The sequence below is a fragment of the Dipodomys merriami genome, unplaced genomic scaffold (genome assembly GCF_024711535.1).
Source record: "Dipodomys merriami isolate MVZ:Mamm:240054 unplaced genomic scaffold, mDipMer1.0.p SCAF_22, whole genome shotgun sequence".
In the NCBI taxonomy this organism is placed as follows: domain Eukaryota; kingdom Metazoa; phylum Chordata; class Mammalia; order Rodentia; family Heteromyidae; genus Dipodomys; species Dipodomys merriami.
Genome location: NW_027203604.1, coordinates 20,271,737 through 20,299,253, shown reverse-complemented (window position 1 = coordinate 20,299,253; position 27,517 = coordinate 20,271,737). Strand labels below are relative to the sequence as shown.

General features: G+C 50.3%; 1 protein-coding gene across 9 annotated transcripts; it reads right to left on the bottom strand.

Annotated features, from left to right (window-relative positions):
* Positions 1-1,153: 1,153 nt before the first annotated feature.
* Styxl1 (serine/threonine/tyrosine interacting like 1) lies at positions 1,154-27,511 on the bottom strand. Of its 9 annotated transcripts, none has more exons than XM_070033644.1 (10): positions 27,253-27,511; positions 20,321-20,405; positions 18,253-18,362; positions 16,025-16,086; positions 14,623-14,971; positions 9,320-9,465; positions 7,689-7,834; positions 5,929-6,026; positions 3,820-3,932; positions 1,154-1,569 (listed from the first exon to the last, which is right to left on the bottom strand). In XM_070033644.1, the coding sequence occupies exons 3-10, from the start codon at positions 18,356-18,358 to the stop codon at positions 1,441-1,443; spliced, it is 1,149 nt and encodes a 382-aa protein (XP_069889745.1). In that variant the 5' UTR covers positions 18,359-18,362; positions 20,321-20,405; positions 27,253-27,511; the 3' UTR covers positions 1,154-1,440. The 9 variants fall into 9 exon arrangements, 8 of the variants coding, with proteins under 8 accessions (XP_069889745.1, XP_069889746.1, XP_069889747.1 ...); XM_070033641.1 differs by having other exon boundaries at positions 1,155-1,569; positions 20,281-20,405; XM_070033643.1 differs by having other exon boundaries at positions 1,155-1,569; positions 18,253-18,359; positions 20,281-20,405.
* Positions 27,512-27,517: the final 6 nt, after the last annotated feature.

The following is a 27,517-nucleotide window of genomic DNA, read 5'->3' as shown; positions in this document are numbered from 1 at the left end:
GCCCCGCCCCCAGAGACAGCCAATCAGAGCGCGAGGCGGAGCCAGCGCGCGGACCCAGGCGAGAGCGGCTGCGGCCCGGGGCTCTCCGGGGCTCTCCGCAGGCGGACGCTGGGCCCCAGGCCACGGCGGCCTCCAGGCCACGCCTGCCCTTGCGCTCCCTCCCAGGGGCGTGGGGAAGCCGTCCTGGGCTTCCCTTCTCTGCAGATTTCCCTTTTTAAACAGTTTTGCTGTGTTGCCCGGGCGGCTCGGAGCTCAGCATCCTGCTGCCTCAGCCTCCTGCGCCACCGCGTTTCTTTTTTTGTCGATGGTGGGCCTTGAACTCTGGGCCTGGGCGCTGTCCCTCAGCTCTTCAGCTCAAGGTTAGCGCTCTACCACTTGGGCCACAGCCCCACTTCCGGCTTTTTTCTGTTTATGTGGTGCTGAGGAATCGAACCCATGGCCTCTTGAATGTAAGCCCAGCCCAGCATTCCATCCCCCCATCCACCCTTCCCCACAGAGCCTGGACTCTTTGGCCGCAGCTACCCTGGTGTGCATTCAACACAGATTGCCCATATTGGGGGGAAGGGTCCTACCCCATGTCCTGTGCCAGCCTCACCAGGAGGTGGAGGGACCTCAAAACTAAACTCCCTTCCAATCTCTATCTGCCCCAGCCCACGCGCCTTCCGGTTGTTCTGTGGAGATGCTGGTGTTCAGGAATTACGTTTAGGAAACAACTCCCTTTAAGATCTGAGGAGCCAGCCAGGCAATGGGGCTAATGCCTGTAATCCCAGCTACTCATGAGGTCTGAAGATTTCATTTGAAACCATCCTGTGCAGGAAAGTCCGGGAGACTTTTATCTCCCATTAACCACCAAAAGGCCAGAAGCAGAGCTGAGTGAAAAAGCTCAGGGACAGCGCCCAGTCTCTAAATTCAAAACCCCAGTACTGGCACAAAAACAAAACACATCAAACAACCAACTCTGAGGAATTTCTAAAAACCTTGTGGGGGTAGTAGAGAGGGAATCCCTCTTGGTAAAACACCCCCAGACAATGAGTTGTGGGCAGGGAAAGGAAATTTGGCCTGCAGATCAAGGGCAAGGTCAGAGCACACAGCTTGGGAGGACAGGGCAAATACCCACATTCCTGGGCCAAGCACCCCAGCACTGCCCCTCTGTGTACAAACACAAGGCACCCCGTGTAGCAGCAGCCTCCAAAGCTTCCAGGTCCTAGCAGTGTCGCAGCGGCCCCAGCCCGGGGCATCCCCAGGAATGCCTGTGCAGGTGGGTTTCTGCGGAGCCTGAACACCTGCACCTGTCACTCTAGAGAAGGGCTTGTGAAAGAACAGAAAAACGGCCACAGGACACCCAGAGACTTCACACAGCAAAAGCTCTTCTTCCATACCAACCCTGGACCTAGGCTGCCCAGAGTCTGCTGGCCCGCAGCCCCCAGCAGGGCACAGCCCTCAGAAGAACTCGGTGATGTCGGTGATGAAGACCCCCAGGATTGTACTCTCCCACTCCAGCAGCTGGCTCACCAGGCCCTGGTTGGGCCTCATGGTGGGTTTGCACTGTTTGACATGGTTCCAGGACCTCTGTGAGCACAGAAAAAAAAAAAAAAGAGACTTCAGCACAGTTTGGGGTGAGGGGGGCTCAGGAGTATGGGGGAGAGAAAGGGGAAAAGGCGGGGAGGGCCCTGCCCAGGGGTCCCCAGATGGCTGAAGGGCTAGGGACGGGAAGAGCCACAGCCTGGGGTGAAGTAAGGCAGAGCAAGGGGAGCTGACTGGGACATGGCTGCACCCCTATGCTGAACAGCCTCCATGACAAGAATCAGGAACAAAAGGATTCCAGATCAGAAAGAATAAAATTATCACTGTTTGAAGATGACATGATTATGCATGTCCAAATTCCAAAGGATATGTAACATGTCAGAGCTAACACAGGAGTTCAGCCAGGTTGCAGGATAACAGAATCAACACATTTCTTTTTTATTTTCTTTGCTAGTCCTGGGGCTTGAATCAGGGCCTGGGCTCTGTCCCTAAACTTCTCTGTGCTCAAGGCTAGAACTCTACCACTTGAGCCACAACACCATTTCCGGCCTTTTCTGTTTATGTGGTACTGAGGAATAGAACTCAGGGCTCATGCATGCTAGACAAGCATTCTACCACCAAGCCACATTCCCAGCCCAGAATCAATGCATTTCTATACGCAAATGACGAACTATCCACACAGAAACAAGTGAATTCATCCATTAAGATGCTATCAGAAGCCAGGCACCAGTGGCTCACATCTGTAATCCTAGCTACTCAGGAGGCTGAGATCTAAGAATCACAGTTCAAGGCCAGCTCATCTCTAATTTCACAGAAAGAAGCTAGAAGTGGTATTGTAGTTAAAGTGGTAGAGCACTACCCTTGAGTAAAAAGGAGCTCAGGGGGACTGGGAATGTGGCTTAGTGGTAAAGTGCTTGCCTAGTATGCATGAAGCCCTGGCTTTGATTCCTCAGTACCACATAAACAGAAAAAGCCAGAAGTGGTGCTGTGGCTCAAGTGGTAGAGTACTAGACTTCAGCAAAAGAAACTTAGGAACAGTGCCCAGGCCCTGAGTTCAAGCCCCAGGACCAGCAAAAAAAAAAAAAAAAAAAAAAAAAAGGAGCTCAGGGACAGTGCCCAGTCCCAGAATTTGAGCCCTAGGAACAGCAATTTTTTTTTAAAAAAGAAAAGAATAAAACACTGGAAGTGGAGGTGTGGCTAAGCAAGATCAAGCAAGAAGTTCTGAGTACTGGAAAACATACAAAAAAAATGAATAAAATATTTAACCAAGAGGCAAAAGACATATTGACAGCATTTAGCTAGGTGGTGCATACCTATAATCTCAGCATCCAGGAGGAGACAGGAAGATCAGAAAGTTTGAGGCCAGCCTGTGCTATAAAGTCAGACCCTGTTTCAAAAAGCCAAAGTAGTAATAATAATAATAGGAAGAAGAAAGAAGGCAAGAGGGAGGAGAGAGCAGGGAGGAAGGAGGAGGAAGGAAGAAGGAAAGAGGAAGATAGGAGATTGCCACAGGCCAAAAACCGGGGCCTTGTGTCATGTGAGTGGAGTGCATCACCAGAAGTGGAATGACCAAACATCCGGGACTCTCTTTACTCCAGGACTCTCCCTCCAAGAGAACACGGTGTCAGCACTCCCAAACTTTTAATCAGTAGGCTCTAAAGAAGCTTATTTCTTTTTATTTGGTGATACTGGGGTTTGAACTCAAGGCCTCACACTTGCCAGTCATGTGCTCTAATGCTTAAGCCATATCCCTTCCATTTACTTTGTTTTGTTTTTCAGATAGGACCTTGTGCTTTTGTCAGAACTAGCCTTAGACCAGATTTTCCTATCTTTGCTTGCTGAGTAGCTGGGTTTACAGGCATGGACCACCACGCCCAGCTTCTGACCGTGGTTATTCTCTCTCTCCTTCCCTTTAAACATACCTCCTGGAAACTGAGGAAGCCATTCAGGTCCCACCTGAGCCCTCTGAGATCACAAAGAAGCCCTTGAAAGAGCAATTCCTAGGAGCTAGGAGCCCTGGGTCCCTCTGGGTTCATAGTTGCCAGCTCCCTGCTCCCCTCCTCCTTTGCTCTACAGATGGCACCGCAATTCTGTGGCTCCTTGGGCTCTCTCTGGGATTGCCTGGTGGCAGACAAGCAATGTGGTGCCATGCAGATGGGCCTGGCCTAGGGTGCCCTGGCTGGGTAATGGCTAACTTTGGAGTCTCCCCCCCCCCATGCTGATGCCTGTCTCCCCCAGGCCCGGCTCTGACTCTGCCTCCTGGGTGTGGCTGTGGGGCCATCCCCGAACACATACCTTCAAGGTCTCTGTATTCCGATGCATTAAGTAGGCCACCACTGCTGCACAGCTGCGACTGATGCCCAGGGTAGAAAAGACCAGAATGGCAGATCTAAGCTGAATGTGAATTTCTGCAGAAGGAAGGAAGGGGGTAGGTTATATACATGGCCCCCTTCCCTGAGGATCTGGATGGTGGGTCAGCAGAAGTCTGGACGGAGAGGGGGTTCACAGGACTGGGTGCAATGACTCATACTTGTAGTCCCGGCACTCAGGAGACTGAGGGCTAGAGGACAGAGTTCAAGGACAGCCTGCAATACTGCAAGAGTCTCAGAAACCTCAGGCTGGAGCTGGAGCTCAGTGGTAGAGCACTTTGTATGGTGTACAAAGCCCTCTGGCATCTCCAGAACTAAACAAAAAAAAAGAGAGGAATCTATGACCAGCTCACCAAGTGCTAGGCAAGCCACGTGCCCCTCTTCTGGAAAAACGGGTCCTTGGGAGCTAGGCCTGGTTGTGCATGGCAGTAATCCCAGCTACAAGGGAGGCCCAGGTAGGAAGATCTTGGTCTGAGGTCAGCCCTAGGCAAAAATGCAAGACCCTGCCTAAAAAAATAATGGAACCAAAAAGGCTAGGAATGTGGCTCAAGTGGTAGAGCCCCTGCCTAGCAAGCCCTAGGCTCTGAGTTCAAACCTCAGTACCACAACCACAAGAACAACAAGAAAGATTTTCCAACCTGACTGGCAGTTCCAGAGAATTGCCAGGCTTCCAGCAGTCCAGGCTGGGGTGTTTCCTGGCTTGCACAGGGTGCTCAGGCACTGGCAGAGGGCATGTGCAGCCTGGTGCATACTGGCTTCGTTACTGGCGGGGCAGGTAACAGCAAAGTATCTAAGCCACAGTCCTCACCTGGGGGGAAGGGGGTGGATGGTGCAACACTCCTTCCCCATGGGGCTGGACGCTGAGCCTATTGGTGGGCACAGATACATCCACGACAAGGCTATGGTGAGACTCAAGGTGGCAGAGTACTTGCCTAGCAAGTGTGCAGGCCCAATCCCAGGAAGGGAGAAAGGGAGAAAAAGGAAGAGAATGATCTGCCATAGCCATGTAAATCTCCAGGCTTTATGCTGCCCAGGTAATCCCCAGCAACGGAAGCCACACACAAAGGCACAGACTGTCTGAGCTGGAGGAAACTGAGGTACAAAGCATGGAAGCACTGGCTTCCAAGCCCCAGCGCTGGGGCCCAGGTTAGGGCCTCAGGCCTCAGGCCATGCCATCTCAAACAGGACAAAATTAGTCTCAGCTTCTCATCTTAGGCAGGTGACTGTGGGGATCTGCTGGGCAAATAAGGGGTGGCTGGGCCCCAGTGCCATCTCCAGCCCCTCCCACAAGGCTCAGGCCAAGGGGTCTCATGGTCACCAACCAGGGCTAACTTGCCTCAGCTTTGTGAGGTTCTGGGATTTTAAATCACACTTGCTAGGCAGGCATTGCACCACTTGGGTCACACACAGCCCTTTTGCTTTTGTTTATTTTTTAGGTAGGGTCTTGTGTTTTTGCCTGGACTGGCCTCAGACTATGATCCTCCTATCTATTACCTCCCATCTAGCTGGATCCTGAAAGTACAAACTACCATATTGAGTGTATTGATTGGGATGGGGCCTTCATAACCTCCTGCCTGGGTTGGCCTACACTGGCCACCCTCCCAATCCCTGCTTCCCAAGTAGCTGGGATTGTAGGCGTGAACCACTGTGCTCTGCCTCACCATCCTACTCTTGTTAGGCAGCTGATAGGCATCACTTGTCTGATGGGAAGAAAAGGGGGAAGAGAGTGTCCACCTGGAGAATCATGGGAATTGGGGTTGGGATTTAGGGTCCTCCACCCCACCCAGCTGGGCAGAGCTCAGGCAGGGACTGGCCAATGCCCTCATTTTATCACAGGTTCTGAAGAGCCTGGCAGTCTAGTGGGGGCCAGAACACAGGGTGCTCAGCCCACGGGCAGTGCTTGCCTGGACCCCATTGCTCCCATGGTAGACCTACAGGTGCCTCTACATATGTGAGCCTCATGCAGGGCATGGCCACTCTGGGCCATGGCTGTGTCAGGGATGGGCATGGACAGGGGACCGGAAATTCTCCTTACCCAGGAAATGACAGATGGGGCGCAGGAAAGGGATGATGTTGGCCTCTGGAACATCTTCTATCTTCACATGCAGAAGGTAATCTGGGTCCTCCTGGAAACTGCAGAGAGACCCACATGCTGGCCCATGGACCTGCACACAGCCCACCCTGTCTTCTGCACTGCAGCTCCACTTGTGGCTTTTTTTGAGTGGTTTATTGGAAATAAGGGTCTCACGGACTTTCCTGCCCAGATTGTTTTTGAACAGCAATCCTCAGATCTTAGCCTCCTGAGTAGCTAACAGGCATGGGCCACAAGCACCCAGAATTTATATTCTCATTAATCACCCTCCTTAAAATTTTATTCTCTTTCCTTAGACACTATGTATTTCTTCTTATTTCTTCTATTTCTAGGAATCTCCTTTTTTCCCCTTCTCATTGCAAATTATCTCTACTTTCTGTTAGTGATTGTGGTTTTTCTTTTTTTTCTTTTTCTTTTTTTTTGTTGGTCATGGGGCTTGAACTCTGGGCCTGAACGCTGTCCCTTAGCTCTTCAGCTCAAGGCTAGTGCTCTACCACTTGAGCCACTGTGCTGCTTCTGGTTTTCTGAGTGGTTTATTGGAGATAAAGAGTCTCACAAACTTTCCTGCTCAGGCTGGCTTTGAACAGGGATCCTCAGATCTCAGCCTCCTGAGTAGCTAGGATTACAGGAGTGAGCCACCCGCACATGTCTTTTTTTTTTTTTTCTTTCTTTTTTCTTTTTTTGGGTTGGTCACCACTTCTGGCCTTTTCTGCGTATGTGGTGCTAAGGAATCGAACCCAGGGCCTCATGCATACAAGGCAAGCACGCTACCACTGAGCCACCTTCCCAGTCCCCTTTTTGTTCTTTTTTCGTTGGTTGTGGGGCTTGAACTCTGGACCTGGGCACTGTCCCTGAGCTCTTCCACTTGAGCGCTACCACTTGAGCCATAGCACCACTTCCTGTTTTCTGGTGTTTACTTGGAGATAAGAGTCTCACAGAGCCGGGTGCTGGTAGCTCATGTCTGTAATCCTAGTATTATTTTGTTACCAGATGCCTCCCTAAATTCTTGTATTGTTTTCATAAGTTCTGCCTGAAGCAAGCCATTTCAGCTTTGAGCAGGAGCTGGCAGAGGCTTCCCTGCATGCTAGACAGTGACAAATGTCTATGAATATGTCCAAGTTTCTGTGCGTCTCTGTGTTTCTATTTGTCTCTGTGTTTCTGTCTCTGTGTGTTTGTGTCTGACTGTGTGTCTCTATGCATGTCTTTTTTTTTTTGGGTCCGGTCATGGGGCCTGAACTCTGGGCCTGGGCACTGTCCCTCAGCTCTTCAGCTCAAGGCTAGCGCTCTACCACTTGAGCCACAGCGCCACTTCCGGCTTTTTTCTTTTTGCTTATGTGGTGCTGAGGAATGGAACCCAGGGCCTCAGGCATGCAAGGCAAGTGTTCTACCACTGAGCCACCTTCCCAGCCCTGTCTCTGTGCATGTCTATGTGTGCATGTGTCTGTGCATCTCTGTGTGCATGTCTGTGTCTCTGTGTACGTATGTATCTCTGACACTAGGTCATTTCAGGGTGACTGGCACCATGCTCTTCAGTGCAGGAGAGCCCCACAAGCGGGGGAGGATGCCAATCCCAGACTGGCACAGGTGATGACCAGTAAAGCCTGCTCCAGCGCGTGCTGACTGAGCCCTTAAGAAGGACTGGGGCTGGGTGGGAAGGAGTGATACACTCTGAGATAAAAGCCGGCAGCTGATCTTCCACTTACAAAGGTGTGGACTCCATGCTCACGTTGACATGGGCTTTGATTTTCAGGTCCTTCTTGATCTTGGGGTCACAGGCCTGCTTGTAACTGCCCAGGTAGATGTGGCCAGGCATGATCTCAATCGGGTAGGGCTCAAAGGCCTCGAGCTCCTGGGTGTGAAAGGAGGAGGGCTGCTGGGCCAGGGATGTGGGGAGGCAGAGGATGCTTCAGAGCGGTGCTGAGCCACAGAGGGCAGAGCCCGCTCCACAGTGCCCTGGTCCAGGGCTGGAGCATGTCAGATGCGGACTTCTGATGAACATCATTGTGTAGAGGGGTCCAGGTCAGCCCAGAGGCAGGCCTGGCTGTTCCCAGAGCCCTCGGCAACAGAGGGCACAAGGGAAACCATGAGTGGGGCCCAGAGAAACTCCCAGGAGAGGCCAACAGCACTGCGCAGAATCACACGGGACTAGAGTGAGCACAGCCCTCCACCTTCTCTTCCCCCAGCCAGTCACACAGAACCCCCCGTGCTGGGCCCCCCAACACTGAAGTGGTTAGAAGAGGGGAGGAGAGGTCCTACAGGAGGGACACCTACAGCTGACACTGCCCCCACCCCAACTCCACATCTCCCAGGGAACCCAGAGCTAGCTCTGGGGGATGACAGGAGAGATTTGGCCTGATTCTGCCCCACTGGCTTAGAAAGTGAGGCCAGGTGATAATGAGTTCAAGGCCAACCTGGGTTAGAAATTAAGCCTGTTTCAAAAACCCTATCTACAGAAGTGGCTCTGTGGCTCAAGTAGGAGAGCGCTAGCCCTGAGCTGAAGAGCTGAGGGACAGCGCCCAGGCTCAGAGTTCAAGCCCACGACCAACAAACAAAACAAAAAACTACATATATATGTATATGCACACACATATACATGTATATGTATATTACATATAAATACTACATGGCACAGTATAACAATCCCTCTTTCTACTTCCCAGCTGCCAATTCATTCATGGCCAAATTTGTTTTGTTAGAAATCCTAATTCCATCTATAAATATTTCATTCTGGATATATATTTTTTTTCTAGTCCTGGGGCTTGAACTCAGGGCCTTGGCACTGTCCCTGAGCTTCTTTTGCTCAAGGCTAGCACTCTACCACTTGAGCTATAGCACCACTTCCAGCTTTTTCTTGTTTATGTGGTACTGAGGAATCAAACCCAGGTCTTCATGCATGCTAGGCAAGCATTCTACCACTAAGTCACATTTCCAGCCATATATATGGCTGTGTCAGATAGCTATCTATCTATCTATCTGTCTATCTATCATCTATCTATCTATCTATCTATCTATCTATCTATCTATCTATCTATCTATCTATCTATCTATCTATCTATCTATCTGACACAGCCCCTGACCACCCCTAGATCAAGGGCTCCCCAGTCACCACAAGGCTGTTATCCTCTAGATCCAGCTGGGGTTTAGGGAAATCCACAGCTGAGCACAGAGCGGCCCCTCACCTTCCTTTGCACACATCCCACCCCCTGCTCCATCTCTGGTTCAGTCCTCAGGCTATGAGTCCACCATGGTGAGACGGACCCCCGGCTGTCCCCAGGGCTTGCCAAGGCTGCACCTCACCCCTGCCCTTGTCCCAGCCAAGCCAGCCTGTGCTCACCTGGGGCATCCAGATGATCTTCTGGGTACGGAGGAAGTGGTAGAGGCTTGTGAAGTGCTCATAGCCGCCTCTCAGGACGTAGACCGGGTAGCGGGTAAGGCGAATGAGGACCCGACCAAACTGCACAGCAGGCCCGGGCTCCAGTTCTAAGAGTGGAGAGCACAGAGGCCAGCATCCCTATGTGCCCAGAGCTGTTCCTGCCACCTCTTCCTGAAAAGCTTCCTTAGGAAGCCGGAGCCCGGCAGGTAGAGAGGGACATGCTACAGTTGAAGTAAAAAAGTGAGCTAAGCTGATGACTCACAACTGTCATTCTAGCTACTTAGGATACTGAGATTTGAGGATTGTGGTTCAAAGCCAGTCTGGGCAGGAAAGTCCCTGTGAGACTCTTATCTCCAATTAAACATTCAAATACCACAAGTAGTGCTGTGACTCAAAGTGGTAGAGCGCTAACCTTGAGCAAAAGAATTTAGGGACAGTGCCCAGGCACTGAGTTCAAGTTCTACAACCAACAAAAAAGTGGGCTGGGTGCATGGCTCAGGCGGTAGAGCCAAAGCCTGGCATGGGGAAACTGAATTCAAACTCTGGTACTGTCAATAGAGAAATAAACATTCCAACAACAGTTTAACAAGTAGATGGAGATTTTTCCATGTAAATACATACACACACACACACACACACACATGTACACACATATACCATATGCTGTATGCCAATCAAGCATACAACTCTGTGCTCTTCAATATATTCAGTGTCAGAGCACTTCTCTAGTCACCAACCGCCACACTCACAAACAACCCTGCCAGCATTTCCAGGCCCTTCTCCATTTTCCCTAAGCTCCCAGTTCTCTTAATGTCAAGTCCTAGTTAACCACAGATCTTTTTGGTGGTGGTTATCATCATGGGACTTGAACTCTGGGACTGCGCCATGGCCCTGAGCTCCTCAGCTCAAGGCAAGTGCTCCATTTGAGCAAGAACACCACTTCCAGTTTTCTGGTGGTTAATTGGAGATAAGAGTCTCAGGGACTTTCCTGCCTGGGCTGGCTTTGAACCTCAGTCCTCAGATCTCAGCCTCCTAAGTAGCTAGGATTACAGGTGTGAGCCACCAGTGCCCAGCAATACCTCATCATTTTCCATGTGGCTCTACCATTTAATATGCTGGCCAGCAACTTGGGACAGTTCCAGTATCTCCACACTCCCTCCAACAATTGTTAGCATCTTTAAAAAAATTTATTATGCCCAACCTAGTAGGGGTAAAGTGTTGCTTTATTGTTTTGTTTTTGCAAAAGGGTCTCATTATGTCTTCCAGGCTAGCCTTGAACTTGTGGTCCTCTGGCCTCAACTTCTAGAGTACCAGGGACTACAGGTGTGTACTGCATTCTGCATCTCACTGTGGATTGGTCATTGCCTTCCCTGATCTGTAGAATTCCAAAGACTAGGTACAAACTCCACACCTGTGGTGGGAAGTGTGCAGAGCTAAGCATCAGCCCACAACCCTGGATCCAACCTGTGGCATGACTGAGGAGGAGGAGGAGGGGCAGGAGGAGGAACAAGAGGAGGAGCAGGAGGAGGAGGAGGAGGAGGAACAGCAGGAGGAGGAGGAGGAAGAACAGCACAGGAGTGGAGGAAGACCAGCCTCCCAGGCCCTGCCCTGCCATCTGCCAAGGGGAGGCTCAGCCGTAGCCACCCATCACCAGAAATAATGAAGTTCGTCCTCAATTTGCTCACTTTGACCCCCATTGAGTGCCAGTTCTTCATTGCTGGGAGCTTGCATTCATTACTTCAGCAGGAGGGGAAACAAAACAGCAAGGAGGCCCTGTTTAAGGGATGGAGGGGACTTTAGGTCACGTGATTTTGTTGTTTTTTGTTTTGGCCAGTCCTGGGGCTTGAACTCAGAGCCTGGGCACTGTCCCTGAGCTTCTTTTGCTTAAAACTAGTGCTCTACCATGTGAGCCACAGTGCCACTTCCAGCTTTTTCTGTATATGTGGTACTGAGGAATCGAACCCAGGGATTCATCATACTAGGCAAGCACTCTAGTATGTAGCCATTTAAGTCAGATTTTTTTTTGTCAGTTGTGGGGCTTGAACTCTGGTCCTGGGTGCTGTCCCTCAGCTCTTCAGCTCAAGGCGAACACTCTACCACTTGTGCCACAGTGCCACGTCTGGTTTTCTGGTGGTCAATTGGAGGTAAGAGTCTCACCGACTTTCCTGCTGGGGCTGGCTTTAAACTACAATCCTCAGATATCAGCCTCTTGATTAGCTTGGGTTACAGGCATGAGCCACTGGCACACGGTTTTAAGTCAGATTTTAGATTCCTCACTAGCCAAGTCTCATGAAAGGCAGGCTTTGCTGACAGAGGGATAATGTTTTCTCAGATTTCCCAAGCTTCTTTTCCTATGTCAAAAACTTGGCCGGGCCAGGCACTGGTGGCTCATGCCTGCAATTCCAGCTACTCAGGAGGCTGAGATTGGGGAATTGTTTGAAGCCAGCCCTGGCAGAAAAATCCATGGGACTCTTATCCCCAATGTACAGCACTCACCCAAAAAAAGAGAGAACTGAGTAGGAGCTTGAGGTCTTGTTCAAGCCCCAGTACTGACACAAAAGAAAAAAACAAAAATAAGAACACCCCAGCTTAAACGAATTGGGAACCTGTGACCCATATTGCTTAAGGAAGGATGGACACAGGGTATTTCATAAAAGAAAGAAGGGGTGCCAGGCATTGGTGGATGGTGCCTGTAATCCTAGCTATTCAGGGGGCTGAGATCTGAGGATGGAGGTTCAAAGCCAGCCCGGGCAGGAAAACTGGAAGTGGTAGAGCGCTCGCCTTGAGTTGAAGAGCTCAAGGACAGCGTCCAGAGTTCAAACCCCACAACTGACAAGAAAGAAAAAAAGGGGTGCTTTGTAGCACTGCTTGGAGAAAGATTTCCAGAAACCAAGACCAAGGAAGCTATTTCCTGGTTCCTAAGACGCCAGGTGAGCCAGGTGAGGCATCTGTGTGCACACGCATGTGTACAGGTAGCACGTGAAAACTTCTAGCGCCCATTTTCCCCAGGGATTCTGCAGCCCCCATGGTAGGCAGTGGTGTGTGAACCCCACTGAGGTGGGGAGCCCGGGAAGGAGGGAAGGGGGCGGGGTCCCCAAGGGCAAGGGCACTGCACCCCCACCCCCACCCCCCCACCCCCCTGGTACAGGCCCACTCACCTCTCCCAGCAGTCAAGGGAGTTTTGGCTCTTGACACAGCAAAGCCAGAGCCCATGGGGTGCCACCTCCTTGTTGGCTTATACGGCACACCCGCCCTGAGGCCACAGGCTTCCCCCAGGCCCACGGGTGCTTAACAATGGGGAAAGGGCAGTGGTCAGAGGAACCCCAACATGGTCTTGGGCCTAACAGATGTTGCATTTTCTCAAAACATGCCATTTGAACTGAGGAAAATGCCTGGTATTCTCTGTGTGGTTTGGGGGTTCCTATCAAGTGAGAATGGGGCCCTACAAGGCCAGTGATGGAATGGATAGAGGATCCCAGGGTCCAATCTATGACCCTAGGACTGCAAGTGGGATTCCCAAGGGAAGGGCTCTAAAGCCAGAGGGCACCAGAGAGGGAAGCACAGGGAGAGCCTCGGCGCCACCCAGTGGCAGGCGCTGGGACTGCACCCCAGAACGGCATATGCCCCAGCCTCAGGGGCTGTAAGTGGTCAGTCGAGCCCCAGCCAAATGAGCACCTTGGAAGTGACAGTGTATGAACACTCAAGTCCCATGTGGCTTCCCCTCCAGCTCACTGCCTGGGTTTGAAAGACAGACCAGAGTCAAACTGCCTGGCTCCCATCCCGACTCCACCACCAAGCCCATGAGGAAGCTTGAAAATATGGCCACAGCCCAGTGTGATGGCTCATGCCTGTAATCCCAGCTACTCAGAGGTAGAGACAGAGTTTGAGGGCAGCCCAAAGCTAAAGTTAGCAAGACCCAAATCCGAAAACAAGCTGGGCATGGCAGCTACACATGGTAGTCTCAGCCACTGGAGTAGAGTAAGTAGGAGGACTGAAATCAGAAAACAACTTGGCAAAAGCATAAGGACCTATTCCAAAAGCAAAAGGACACTGGGTACCGGTAGTTCACGCCTGTAATCCTAGCTACCTAGGAGGCTGAGATCTGAGAATCACAGTTTGAAGCCAGCCTGGGTAGCAAAGTCTATGGAGCTGTGGGTCAAGAGCCAACCTTGAATGAAAAAGCTGAGGCTGGGTGCAGGTGGCTCATGCCTGTAATCCTAGCTACTCAGAGGGCTGAGATCTGAGGATCACAGTTCAAAGTCAACCTGGGCTGTAAAGTCCGTGAGACTCTTTCTTACTTCCAATAAACCACCAGAAAACTAGAAGTGGCGCTGTGGCTCAAGTGGTAGAGCGCTAGCCTTGAGCTGAAGAGTTGAGGGACAGTGCCCAGGCCCAGAGTTCAGGCCCCACAACTGACAAAAAGAAAAAGCTGAGATAATAGCTTCCAAGCCCTGGGTTCAAGCCCCAGTACCTGTACAAAACTGGGGGAGGGCTAGGGTGTGGCTCTAGTGGCAGAGTGTTTGACCAGCATGGGCAAGGCCATCTGGGTTCAATAGGAAGGGAGAGAAGAAAGAAAGGCCTGCCAGCCTCCCTGGAGGGTGGGCTAGACTTTGTAAGGACTAAAACAGCCCAGATGAACAGGAAATAAAGGCCATGGCTTCCCCCTTATCTCTGGGCTCACTCAGCCTGGGGAAAACCAGCTGCCATGATTTCAAGTCAGCCAGGCAATTCCTAGGAACTGTGGAGTGGTGAGGAGCTGAGGCCTTCAGCCTCCAGCCAGAATGAAACTAAGGCCTCCCCGGGAGGCTGAGGGAGGGAGTCACTTCAATGCTATCAGTCCTGGCCCAAAGCCCCAGTGACAGCAGCTACAACTGACTTTTTTGGGGTTTTTTTGTTTTTTTGTTTTTTTTTTTTTTAACTAGACCTGGGGCTTGACCTCTGGGCCTGGGTGCTGTCCCTGAGCCTCTGGGTGCTCAAGGCTAGTCCTCTACCACTTGAGCCACAGCACCACGTCCTGTTTTTCAGTGGTTAGTTGGAGATAAAAGAGTCTCACAGGGACTTTTCTGCCCAGGCTGGTTTTGAATTGTTATCCTCAGATCTCAACATCCTGAGTAGCTAGGATTACAGGCGTGAGCCACTGGTGCCCAGCAAGCTTCAAGCTCTTGATGCTCCTACCTTTGCCTCCTGAGTGTTGGGATTATGGACGTGCTCCACCATGCCTGGCTGTTAAGTATTATTGTTGTCTGCTGTTAAAAAATACCCACCTGGGATTTCTTCCTCCTCCTCACTCTCCTCCTCCTCCTCCTTCTCCTCTTCTACTTTCTCCTCTTCTTCTTCCTCGTCTACTTCACCCTCCTCTTCTGCTTCATCCACCTCATTGGCTTTGTCCTCATCTGCTTTGTCTTCTTTACCCTTTCTGTCCTTGCCCTTGTCCTGGCTGCTGCGGCCATGCTGCTGGCTGTGGCTCTTGAGCTTGGCCTTGAGCTTGTCTTTCCTGTATCCCTGTTTGGGTCTGAGGCGTACCTCCAGCGAGGTGGTGTTTTTATCATACACCACACAGTATCTCACACAGTCCAGATCCACGGACTCAGGGACAAGATACTGGTTCTCCTTCTAGGGAAGCAGGAAGGTGTGTGGTGGAGTCTGGCTGAACACACATTCCCCACACACCAGCGCCCCAAAAGGCCATGCTCACTCTTATGGGCATGCAGCTGGGAGTATCTCTACTGCATTCAAGGGTCTCCCACAACCGAACCACCTTCTCAGCAGGACAAGCACAGCTACTGAAAGGCTGCTACATCAAGGGCCTAGCAGCCTTTCCCTACTTCTAGAGGAAAACACAGTGCCACAGAAAAAGCATAAATTGAGGATAGAGATTGGGCTCAAGGTTAGCCTGGGAAGGAAAATGTTGACCAGACACATCTCATAAAAACAACAGAACATCAGCAACAACAACAACAAAAAAAAAAACAGGGCTGGGAAGGTGGCTGATGGTAGAGTGCTTGCCTAGCAAGGGTTGGATTCCTCAGTACCACATACACAGAAAAAAGCCAGAAGAGGCGCTGTGGCTCAAGTGGTAGAGTGCTAGCATTGAACACAGAGAGGTTCAGGGACAGTGCCCAGGCCATGTTCAAGCCTCAGGACTGACAAAAAACAAAACAACAACAAAAAACTGGGCATGTGGATCATACTTGTAATCTCAGCTAGGCAGGAGGCAGAGATAGGAAGATCATGGTCCAAAGTCAGCCCTAAGCAAAAACTATGAGGTATTCACCGAAAAGTAAACTAAAAGCAAAAAGTGCTAGAGATGTGGTAGAGTGCTTAGCTAGCAAGTATGACATCCTCAGTTCAAATCTTGGTACCACTGGCTTAAGGCCTGCTTGCTGAGTCAGTGGGAGCCGGGTGAGGGCAGGGACACGTTGCGGGAATCCTCAGGGCCTGTAACAGCGCCTTGCCCCACAGGGACTCAGGAGCTGCTCACCCTGAAGGAAGTGACGCCACCACTGGAAATGGAGGGAGGTTGATGGGGGGGAGGGGACTGCCACCGTGGCTGCAGTGTCCCACAGGAGGTGCTGAGTCCTGGACTAAAGGCAAAACCCATCCCCCTTTCCGACCCTCCTGCAAGGCCGACAGCCAGACCCCAAGGCTCTGACCGCAGCTGGATACCTTCTTCACCAGGATGGCCGTGATCACGTGACTCTCATCATATTCCTTTTTGGAACGAACATCTGGAAAGGAAAAATGTTCAGCTCAAAACTTGATTTGCAGGGCTGGCAAAGTGGCTCAGTAGTAGTGTGCTTGCCTTACATGAATGAGGCCCTGGGTTCAATTCCTCAGCACCACATAAGCAAAAAAAAGCCAGAAGTGGCACTGTGGCTCACATGGTAGAGTGCTAGCTTTGAGCAAAAGAAGCTCAGGGACAATGCCCAGGCACTGGAACTGGGCACTGCCCCAGGACTGGAAAAAAAATTTATTTTTTTTTTGTTTTTTTTTTTGGGGTCCAGTCGTGGGGCCTGAATTCTGGGCCTGGGCACTGTCCCTCAGCTCTTCAGCTCAAGGCTAGCGCTCTACCACTTGAGCTACAGCGCCACTTCCGACTTTTTTCTTTTTTCTTATTTGGTGCTGAGGAATTGAACCCAAGGCCTTGAGCATGCAAGGCAAGCGCTCTACCACTGAGCCACCTTCCCAGCCCAAAAAAAAATTTTTTTAAAAGGGACCACACTAGCCGGGTGCCAGTGGCTCATACCTGTAATCCTAGCTACTCAGGAAGCTGAGATCTGAGGATCATGGTTCAAAGCCAGCCCAGGCAGGAAAGACCGTGAGATTCCTATCTCCAATAAAACCACTAGAAAGCTGGAAGTGGTGCTGTAGCTCAAGTGGTAGAGCACTTGCCTTGAGCTAAAGAGCTGAGGGATAGCGCCCAAGCCTAGAGTTCAAGCCCCATGACCGACCAAAAAAAAAAAAGGGACCATACTGCTTAGCATTACATCAGCAGTGTCCACTTAGATTTGTCTGGCATGTAGAATCCTGCCTGTGTGTTTTCACGGCTCTGGGCTGTTCCCTAATTCTCACAGCACCTCAGGAAGCATTGCCCTGGTCTCTGACATGGAGAGCTTTTTCTTGAGGCTACAAAAGGAGAGTTGGGGAGATATCAAAGCCTAAGGGAACTCATATTGAGGGCATCATGAATGTAGACCCAACACAGGCTCTAGAAGCTACAATCTAAGGTGTAGACAATGCCCAGGCTAGACAGAGGAATGTGGAACAGACACTAAATGTTAAACATAAACCCTAAAACCAGAATGATTTTCTCTTGACTTGTGGGCATAAAAGGACAAACACATTGTTGTCCACCAGCTTGAGGTGGAGGGTTATAAAAAACAACCACCAGGCTGGGACTGTGGCTTAGTGGTAGAGTCTTGCCAAGCATGCATGAAGCCCTGGGTTCGATTCCTCAGTACCACATACACAGAAAAGGCTGGAAGTGGTGCTGTGGCACAAGTGGTAGAGTGCTAGCCTTGAGCAAAAGAAGCTCAGAAACAGTGCCCAGACCAAGTTCAAGCACCAAGACTGGCAAAAACAAAACAAAACAAAAAACTCAAACTACCTACAGAAGACTGAAATCAGACCTGTGTTTTGTGAGAAAATGGGTTCAGGGCCATTGAAGGTGTGAAAGCCTGGTTAGAAATAATCTAGCCTAAGATGGGTGACGGTGGCTCACGCCTATAATCCTAGCTACTCAGGAGGTTGAGATCTGAGGATCACGGTTCAAAGGCAGCCCGGGCAGGAAAGTCCATGAGACTCTTATCTCCAATAAACACTAGAAAACTGGAAGTGGCCTTGTGGCTCAAGCAGTAGAGCGCTCGCCTTGAGCTGAAGAGCGCAGGGACAGCACCCAAGCCCAGAGTTCAAGCCCATGAGGGACCAAAAAAAAAAAAGAAAAAAAGAAAAGAAAAAAGAAAGAATCTAGCCTTCCCAGTGAACACTTTTACCACTCACATGGAGGGATGAATTCGTGACAAAGAATTAAAAATCACATGGGTCAGGCACTGGTGGCTTACTCCCATCATCCTAGCTACTCAGGAAGCTGAAATTTGAGGAAAGTGGTCCAAAGCCAGCAAGGGCAGAAAAGTCTATAAGACTCTTATCTCCATTACCAAAAAAGTCAGAAGTGGAGTTGTGGTTCAAGTTAGCTATGATCACAAAACTTCAGAGACAGCACTTAAGCCCTGAGTTCAAGCCCCAGGACCACACATGTGCGCACATGCATGACTGCATGCGCATGTGCGCACATCTGCACGCACGCATGCATGGACACACACACACACACACACACACACACACACACACAGACTTTGCCGCACATCTGCTATTGCTTTTGTTTTTGTACTTACCAAATAAATAGAGATAGTTGGGTTCAGTTAACCTGGACAGTTTTGTGGCCTGATTCAAGATGTTATAAAGCTTTGTTGGTTCACAAAATAACAATTCAGAAGCCATCCTTCTAGGGGGAATCAAGAGTAAACAGTCAGGTTCAGCAGGGTTGGGTTTTTTTGTTTTTTGTTTTTGTTGGTCCTGGGACTTGAACTCAGGGCTTGGGCCCTGCCCCTAAGCCTCTTTGTGCTCAAGGCTAGCATTGTACCAATTAAACCATAGTGCCACTTTATTTGTGTGTGCCAGTCCTGGGGCTTGAACTCAAGGCCTAGGCATTGTCCTCGAGCTTCTTTTTTTTGTTTTGTTTTGTTTTGTTTTTGTTTTTGTTTTTTTGGGGTCCCGTCATGGGGCCTGAACTCTTGAGCCTGGGCGCTGTCCCTCAGCTCTTCAGCTCAAGGCTAGCGCTCTACCGCTGTGAGCGCCACTTCCGGCTTTTTTCTTTTTGCTTATGTGGTACTGAGGAATCGAACCCAGGGCCTCAGGCATGCAAGGCAAGCGCTCTACCACTGAGCCACCTTCCCAGCCCTCCCTGAGCTTCTTTTGTTCAACATTAGTGCTCTACCACTTAAGCCACAGTGCTACTGCCAGCTTTTTCTGTGTAGGTGGTACTAAGGAATCAAACTCTGGGCTTCATGCATGCTAGGCAAGCACTCTATCACTAAGCCACATTCCAAGCCCCCACTTCTGGCTTTTTCTGAGTGGTTTATTGGAACTGAGTCTCATGGACTTTTCTGCTTGAGCTGGTTTTGAACCACAATCTTCAGCTCTCGGCCTTCTAAGTAGCTAGGATTACAGGCGTGAGCCATCAATGCCTGGCTCAGTAGGCTTCTTTTGATTTAAGATGAATGCCCACAGAATAAGACACTGAATTGAAATCTTAATATACTTCAACTCCTTTTTTTTTGTCAGTCATGGGGCTTGAACTCTGGGCTTGGGCACTGTCCCTCAGCTCTTCAGCTCAAGGCGAGCATTCTACTGCTTGAGCCACAGCGCCACTTCTGGTTTTCCAGTGGTTTATTGGAGATAAGAGTCTCATGGACTTTGCTGCCCAAGCTGGCTTGGAAGCGTGATCCCCAGATCTTAGCCGCCTGAGTAGCTAGGTTACAGGCATGAGCCACCGTCACCTGGCTTACTTCAACTTCTTAATGTACGTAATCAGGAAGGTTTCAAATCATTGGGCAAGTGTACAGAGAAGAATGAAGTACTGAGTACCAAGTATGACACCACAGACATATTATATGAAATATAGGTTATCTCATATAATACTAGGCAGGACCACCAATTCACTGGTCATTTTCCAACTAATTCCTGAGCACCTACCATATAATACATACTGGACATAACCAAGACAGACATGACCTACCCTAATGGGGGTTGCAGGTGCAGACATCCCACCATAAAGTAACAGAAGTAGCAAGTGTATCTTTAAAAGGAAGCCTAGCAGCCGGGCGCTGGTGGCTCATGCCTGTAATCCTAGCTACTCAGGAGGCTGAGATCTGAGGATCGCGGTTCAAAGCCAGCCCGGGCAGGAGAGACCGTGAGACTCCTATCTCCAATAAACCACCAGAAAACCGGAAGTGGCGCTGTAGCTCAAGTGGTAGAGCGCTAACCTTGAGCTGAAGAGCTGAGGGACAGCGCCCAGGCCCAGAGTTCAAGCCCCACGACCGACAAAAAAAAAAAAAAAAAAAAAAAAAAGGAAGCCTAGCCAGGAACCATGGCTCAAGCCTATAGCTACTCAAGAGGCTGGGATCTGAGGAGCCGTTTAAAACCCACCCAGGCAAGAAAGTCCATGAGACTCCTATCTCGAATTAACTACCAAGAAGGCAGAAGTGAAGCTGTGGCTAGCCTTGAGGGGAGAAAAAAAGCTCAGGGACTGTGCCCAGTCCCTGAGTTCAAATCCTAGGCCCACCACCAAAAAAAAAAAAAAAAAAAAAAAGAAAGAAAGAAAGAAAAGAAAAGAAAAGAAAAAAAGAAAAGAGGACACCTACCTGTCAGTGCAGGCACTACGGGAGCCTCAGGTCCACTTACCCCAGGGGCTTCTGAGTTCCCCTTCTGTCTGGGACAGTGCAGAAGGAACTGGGTGGTGGAGCACCCTTCTAGACAGAGCATGCGTCTGGATTTAGGGAAACCAGCCAATGGGGATGTTTGATTAGGGGTTGCCAAGCCAACCAGATTCATTTCTTCTCCTTGCCTCCCGGGACCTACACTTAGCTCACCAACAGAAGCTCCAGGCCCAGGCATGTCTGGGCCAGTGCTCAGCTGCCAGACCTGGGCCCCTCACAACTGTACTTCTGGTGAAGCATTGGCCCACTGTTCCTGGAAATGCCACACCCCCACGCCTGGTCCCCAGGCTTGGGAGGGATGGGACTGAACCAGCCCCTCTCTCCAGCACCTTGTTCTCTACCGGGAAACGCAGGCTACACCAAGACAACACTTCCTGAGTGCTTGGACATGACACGCAGAGATGAGGAAAGACTGATTCCTCTCTTTATCCTCCCCTCTCCTTCCAGTTTCCTCTAGGACCTTTGAGAGTGACAGGCCCAATGGCAGACAACACCATTTGGAGTCTCAGGCCACAGCCCAGTCAGAGCAGGATTTGATAAGGTGTGTGAGCCCTGGAGCCTTGATCTCAGTTCTGTCCATGTGACCTGAACCTCTATAAAAATGGCTAGATGGGCTGGGAAGGTGGCTCAGTGGTAGAGCACTTGCCTTACATGCATGAGGCCCTGGGTTCCATTCCTCAGCACTACATAAGCAGAAAAAGCCAGAAGTGGCACTTTGGCTCAAGTGGTAGAGCACTAGCCTTGAGCTGAAGAGCTGAGGGACAGCGCCCAGGCCCAGAGTTCTGGCCCCACGACTGGCAAAACAAAAACAAAAAAATGGCTAGATGACCTGAAACCTGTATCAGTGGGACATGGTGTCCCTCTGATAAAAGAAGAGCTGAGTGCAGTAATGCACTCCTGTAATCCTAGCACTTGGGACATGGAAGGCAGAAAGACTGCAAGTTCCAGGCCAGCCTGGGCTAAATAGGGAGGAAGGGAGGAAAAAGGAAAGAAAAGAAGGGAGGAAAGGAGGAAGGGGGGGGGTGAGGCCAAGGTCCTAAGCATTGCCTCTGTGGACAGATGTGGAGACTTGAAGCCAGCTGTCTGCATCACTGTCCCGTCTCTTAGATCCAGCTTTCATTTCCACCCCCACCTCACAAACACACACTCAGGTGCACATGCTATCAGAGGTGCCCTTGCGGTCCTGGAGGGAGTGGGTCCCCAAGTTCCACTACTGGAGAAGAGGACTGGGGAAAACAACCATCTCCCTGGACCACAAAGCTCATCTCAAGTGTGGCTTCTCCTGTGGTGAGCTTAGACCCCATCCAACATTTTTTTTCCCCTTGGTGCCTGTCCTAGGAACTCAGAGCCTTGGTGCTGTCCCTGAGCTATTATGCTCAAGGATAGTGCTCTGCTACTTGAGCCACAGCTCCACTTCCAGCTTTTTGGTGGTTCATGGGAGATAAGTCTCTCATAGACTTTCCTGTCTGGGCTGGCTTTGAAACTAGATCCTCAGATCTCATCCTTAGTAGCTGGGATTACAGGTATGAGCCACTGGTACCTGGCCCACATTTGTTTTCTTTTTCTTTTTCTTTTTCTTTTTGGCAAGTTGCCCTGAAACCTGTCCTCGCTGACCTTGAGCGTGGGTTACAGGCTACCAGGCTCGGCACCACCTTCCTTGTCAGGTCCTTGGTCCTGACCTGGCCTTGTACTTGGCTCTGTTCTCACTTCCTGCCACCCTAGTCAGCTGCCATGGGCCACGTTCAGCTCTTGGGAGCCCCTGTCCACTGCCTTCTAGCTGTCTGGCTGGAATAGGACTGAACCTTTTGGACTTCCCGAGTCACAAGTACAAGTCGAACTTATTTATCTAAATATGGCTCTGAGTCAGGGGGGTGTGGTGGTACATGCGTATAACCCCAGCTCTTCAACAGGTAACAGCAGGAGGTCAGCTGGGACAAAGCTAGTGAAATGCTGTGTCACAAAGAGGCTAGGGGCATCAGTGGCTCATACCTGTAATCCCAGCTATGCAGGAGGCTGAGATCTGAGGATCACAATTTGAAGTCAGTCTAGGCAGGAAAATCCATGAGATTCTTATCTTCAATTAAACGCCAAAAAAGCCCAAAGTGGAGCTGTGGCTCAAGTAGTAGAGCACTAGCCTTGGGGATAAAAGCTCAAGGACAGCAACCAGGGCCTAAGTTCAAGTCCCAGGACGAGCACACAAAAATTCTGGACTGGAGGCATGACTCAAGTGGTAGAGAGCCAGCCTAACAAGTATGAGTTCAAACCCCAGAATGACAAAAATAAACAAAAGGGAACATTTCACACTTTATGTGAATCAGAAGTCAATTAAAAAGAGTGAATTGCTAATTTGTACATGTGCGTGTTTATGTGCTTCAGGTTGTGAATTGTAACTGCTCAGTCCCCACAGAACTTCTCTTATTTTCTAGTTCTTGCCTAGAACTAGGCCACATTTAAGGGTTCTGGAGCCATTGCTCTTGGGTACCCTCCTGTACTCTCCAGGCAGAGTTCTCCAGCTCAACACCTTCCTCCATTAGCATTCATAGATCTCCATTTCCTTGGGCCAACTCAAGAAACCAGAATACAACTCTAGAATAACTTGGCCTCACTGGAACTTTGCAGACACACGTTGATGTTGGCCCAGTGGCTCTGCACTAGAAGTGGCCCACACCCCAAGTGGCTGGGGCAAGGATCTCTAAGTGTTTTCAGTAGACAATATGTGGGCCAGGAATGAGAGGCCAACTAGAAATCATCTTAATGGAACTTAGGCCAAAGCCTGTGATCCCAGCTACCTGGGAGCCGTAAGTAGGACTGAGATTTTTTTTTTTTTTTTTTTTTTTGGTCAGTAATAGAGCCTGAATTCTGGGCCTGGGCACTGTCTCTCAGCTCTTCACCTCAAGGCTAGCACTCTACCACTTGAGCCACCTTCCCAACCCCAGAACTGAGATTCTTAATAGCCCTGGGAGAAAAACACAAGTCTACCTGACAATAGAAGGCCTACTTAGCTAGCTTGAAGCCCTGAGTTCAAACCTCAATAAGGCAAAGGGGGGAGGAGGAGAGAGACTTTGCCCATGAAGGCTCTATTTCCAGTGGAGAATTCTAAAAACCAAGGGCTGGGGAAAGCATGCAGATGAGGAAGCCAGGTATAAATGAGGTCAGGACTGCAGATATGACTCACAAAAGCACAGCATGGCAATATGAACTGGCTCAAACTCCAATCAAGTTCAAAAACAACTAACACCAGATGACAAAGGGAACCTTCTAACCCCCATCTCTACTTACAACCCCAGTCTATCAGCACCAGCTGGCTCAGAAGCCACTGGGGTGGAGGAGCGAGGGAGATGAAGAAATAGAGACATCAAGTTTCTCTTCTCCAGGTGCAGAAGCCTGCAGAGAGCTAGAGACAGGAAGAAGGGACGCTATCATTGAGGAATTAAGTTCCGTTTATTTAGGTGAATAGGACAGTAGACTACTGAGGTGAGGACATCCTGGTAACCAGGGAGAATCTAAGGGCAAAGATCTAAAAGTCATTGTGCATGCCTGTAATCACATCTACTGGGAGAGGCAGAAGCAGGAGAAATCAAGGTCCAAAGTATGCCTACACAAAAGCATGACTGAAAAGAAGCTAAAAGCATAAGACCTGGGAGTGTGGCTCAAGTGGTCTAGCACTCGCTTGTCAAGTGTGAGGCCAAGTCAACCCCAGAACCATGACTGAAGTGCGTCAATGTGGGATGAAGACGAAATGCTGCTTATGATCACATGCTGCTTTGTGACATCCAGCAGCCTTTCTGCTCCATGTCAGTTATCCATGCAAAGCTCCGAGTACAGCACCTGCCAGAAAGCTGGTGCTAGATATGGCAGCTGCTAACGCAATGAAGATAATGTTGAGATTTACAGGGAGGTGGGTGGGAGCAGAGTGTGAGTCTCTCAGTCAAGGTGGCCCAAGAAGAGCACTTCGGAGGTAGCAAGTGCTTGCTCTTGGAGATGGCAACATGGAAGGCATGCAAAAGGAACTGAACTGGGGTGCTGGAGTGGCCCCAGTTTCTCTCTCAGAGCCTCAATTCTTTTTTTTTTTTTTTTTGGTCGGTCATGGGGCTTGAACTCTGGGCTTGGGCGCTGTCCCTCAGCAATTCAGCTCAAGGTGAGCTCTCTACCACTTGATCCACAGCGCCACTTCCGGTTTTCTAGTGGTTTATTGGAGGTAAGAGTCTCATGGACTTTCCTTGCCCAGGCTGGCTTTGAACTGTGATCCTCAGATCTCAGCCTCCTGAGTAGCTAGGATTACAGGCATGAGCCACCGGCACTTGACTCATCAATTAATATGTAGGGATGACTTCAGCCCTGACTCCTCTAGTCTCAATCCCATCTCCTTGGAATAATCCCATCTGTTTGTCCAACTGCCCATATGCTTTTTTTTTTTTTTTGCCAGTCCCCTGCTTCAACTGAGGGCGCACTGTTCCTGAGTTTCTTTTGCTCAAGGCTAGCACTCTACTACTTGAGCCACAGCACCACTTCTGGCTTATTCTGTTTATGTGGTACTGAGGAATTGAACCCAGGGCTTCATGCATGGTAGGCAAGCACTCTACCATCAAGCCACAGTCCAAGCCATGCCTACATACTTCTACATGCCAAATCACCACCCCTCCACCCCCATTCAGCCCATCTAAAATGGGCTTTTCTTTTTCTCTGGCCAGACCCCTTTCCACAAAGCCCCTGACTACTTCTCCCAGCCTGGGGGCTCCATATCCCTTCCATTCCTCCACCCCGAATAAGCACAGACCCCTATCCATTCTGCCTTGAGACCTGCCCCCATGATCTCCACCTTCTCCATTTCTGTGGCCACCACCACCACTCTGAGCTTCACCATCTCATGGTAGTCTCCTAAACAGTCTCCCTGCCCTGCACCATCTGTTTGTTCTAACCTCACCTAAAACCAGCTCTTTCAGAGGTCTACTCTTAGGCCAGTTGTAAGTTGGACACTAAAGACAGATGGAAGGTACAGTTTCTGACCCCAAGATACAAAGTTAAAAGATTACCAGAGAACACATATTGTGATAAGAGTAAGGGTACTGCATGTGCTAGTGTCTTGCTCTAACAGAAATTATCTGCATCCAAATACAGGCCTATGCTTTGCCACCTCCAGGCTTGCCTGGGTCTCTTTAAAAAAACAAAAACAAAATTGGTTTTGTTTGTGCCAGTACCAGGGCTTAAAGGCAGATCCTGGGTGCTGTCCGAGCTTTTTCCACTCAAGACTGGTGTTCTAGCATTTAAGCTACATCTATACTTCCAGCTTTCTGGTGGTTAACTGAAAATAAAGTCTCATGGACTTTTCTCCCTGGACTGACTTTGAACTGTTATCCTCATCAGATCTCAGCCTCCTGAGTAGCTAGCATTACAGGCCTAAGCCACCTGCACCTGGCTCCTCTTTTCCCTTGTAAAGGGCCAGATTTTTCAGGCCTCCTTTGAGAGCTCCGTTTTCTAGGCATGAGATTGCTCCCACCTCTGGGGCTCCTAGAATACCACCCACTCTTCTCTGTGTAGAAGGTCCTCTCCCAGCTTCCACCTCCACCCTAGGTTAGATTCACCTCCGGGATTCTCACAGCCAGCATCAGTTCTTCTACTGCTACCCAAACAGGTGTTTATGGTTTGCCTGTCACTCCCACTAGACTGCGCTCTTTGATGGCCAAATAGGTTTGGGTCTTTTTGTTGTCGCTAATCATGGGGCTTGAACTCAGGGTCTGGGTGCTGTCCCTAAACTTTTCTGCTCAAGGCTAGAGCTCTACCACTTTAAACTACAATGCCATTCCTGGTTTTCAGGTGATTAATTGGAAATGAGTTTCACAGACTTTACAGGCTGGACTGGCATCAAACTGTGATCCTCACATCTCAGCATCCTGAGTTGCTAGGATTATAGCTGTGAGCTACCAGTGCCAGGCTTGGCTCTTTTTCATAGATAAAGATTAGGCAGGAAAAATCTTCGTAACTCACTAACAAGTGCAGGGGAGGGAAGAGCAAGGCAGCCATAATATTCCCAATCTTGCTTCTCTAATCATTGTCCCTGGTTCATCTGGGTTTCATATTGCTCAAAGTAATTGCTACACTTGACTCTGAATTTTTGTTTGTCGGTCATGGGGCTTTAACTCTGGGCCTGGGTGCTGTCCCTCAGTTCTTTAGCTCAAGGCATGCACTCTACCACTTAAGCCACAGCACCACTTCTGGTTTTCTGGTGGTTAGTTGAAGAGTCTCACAAACTTTCCTTCCCGGGCTGGCTTTGAACTGCAATCCTCGGATCTTAGTCTCCTGAGTAGCTAGGATTACAGTGTGAGCCACCAGCGCCCGGCCTGACTCTGAACTTTTGTGATTCCGGGCTGCTATGCTATGCCTTGGCCCAGGCAACGCTGAACGACTTTAAGGACTGAAGTCGGGGCCTCAAGTCTGCCACTGGAAACATGGTCCCAGTCCTTTGTGTGTCTTCGAACCACAGTCCCTTTCAGATCTCTACCTCCTGAGAAGCTAGGATTCCAGACATGAGCCAAAGACGGGGTCAGAGATGCCTTTGTATGCCCAGAAGGCAGAAGAGAGGGGTGGACCTTATGATTCGTAACTGAGGATAAACTTCCTCAGCGCCGCAGTGCTAGTTCTACGTTGCTCGGGTCGACGGCGCAAATTCACTGAGCTCGGCTGGGCACCAGAGGTTCACGCCTGTAACCCCAAACACTGAGGAGGCCGAGATCCAAGGATGGCGGTTCGAAGCCAGGCTGGACAGGGGAGTCCAGAGACTCTTGGCCCAGAACCCCCTCCGGCCTCGCTCCAGGAAAGGGGGCAGCGGGGGGCCTGGCTGAGGTCGGGGGTCGTGACCCCTACCGGGCTCCGCGTCGGGGCCTCGGCCTCGAGCCCCACCTGGGAAATGTCTCTTCTAAGGCGCTGCTTGTCTAAAGACCGTCCTCTTCCGCTCTTGGATGCGGGGGACTGTTTCCCCCGAGCCCCGCTCGTACCGCGGCTCCCCACGGGCCACGCCGCCAACCCCGAAGCTCAAAACGGAAGCGACACCCTCCAACTACCACCGCGGAGACTACTAACGACCGTATTCTCGCGAGACTAGAGGCAGGCGGGGCCGGAAGGCGGGCTGCTCTCGCGAGATTTAGCGAAGCTAAAGCTGGCGGCC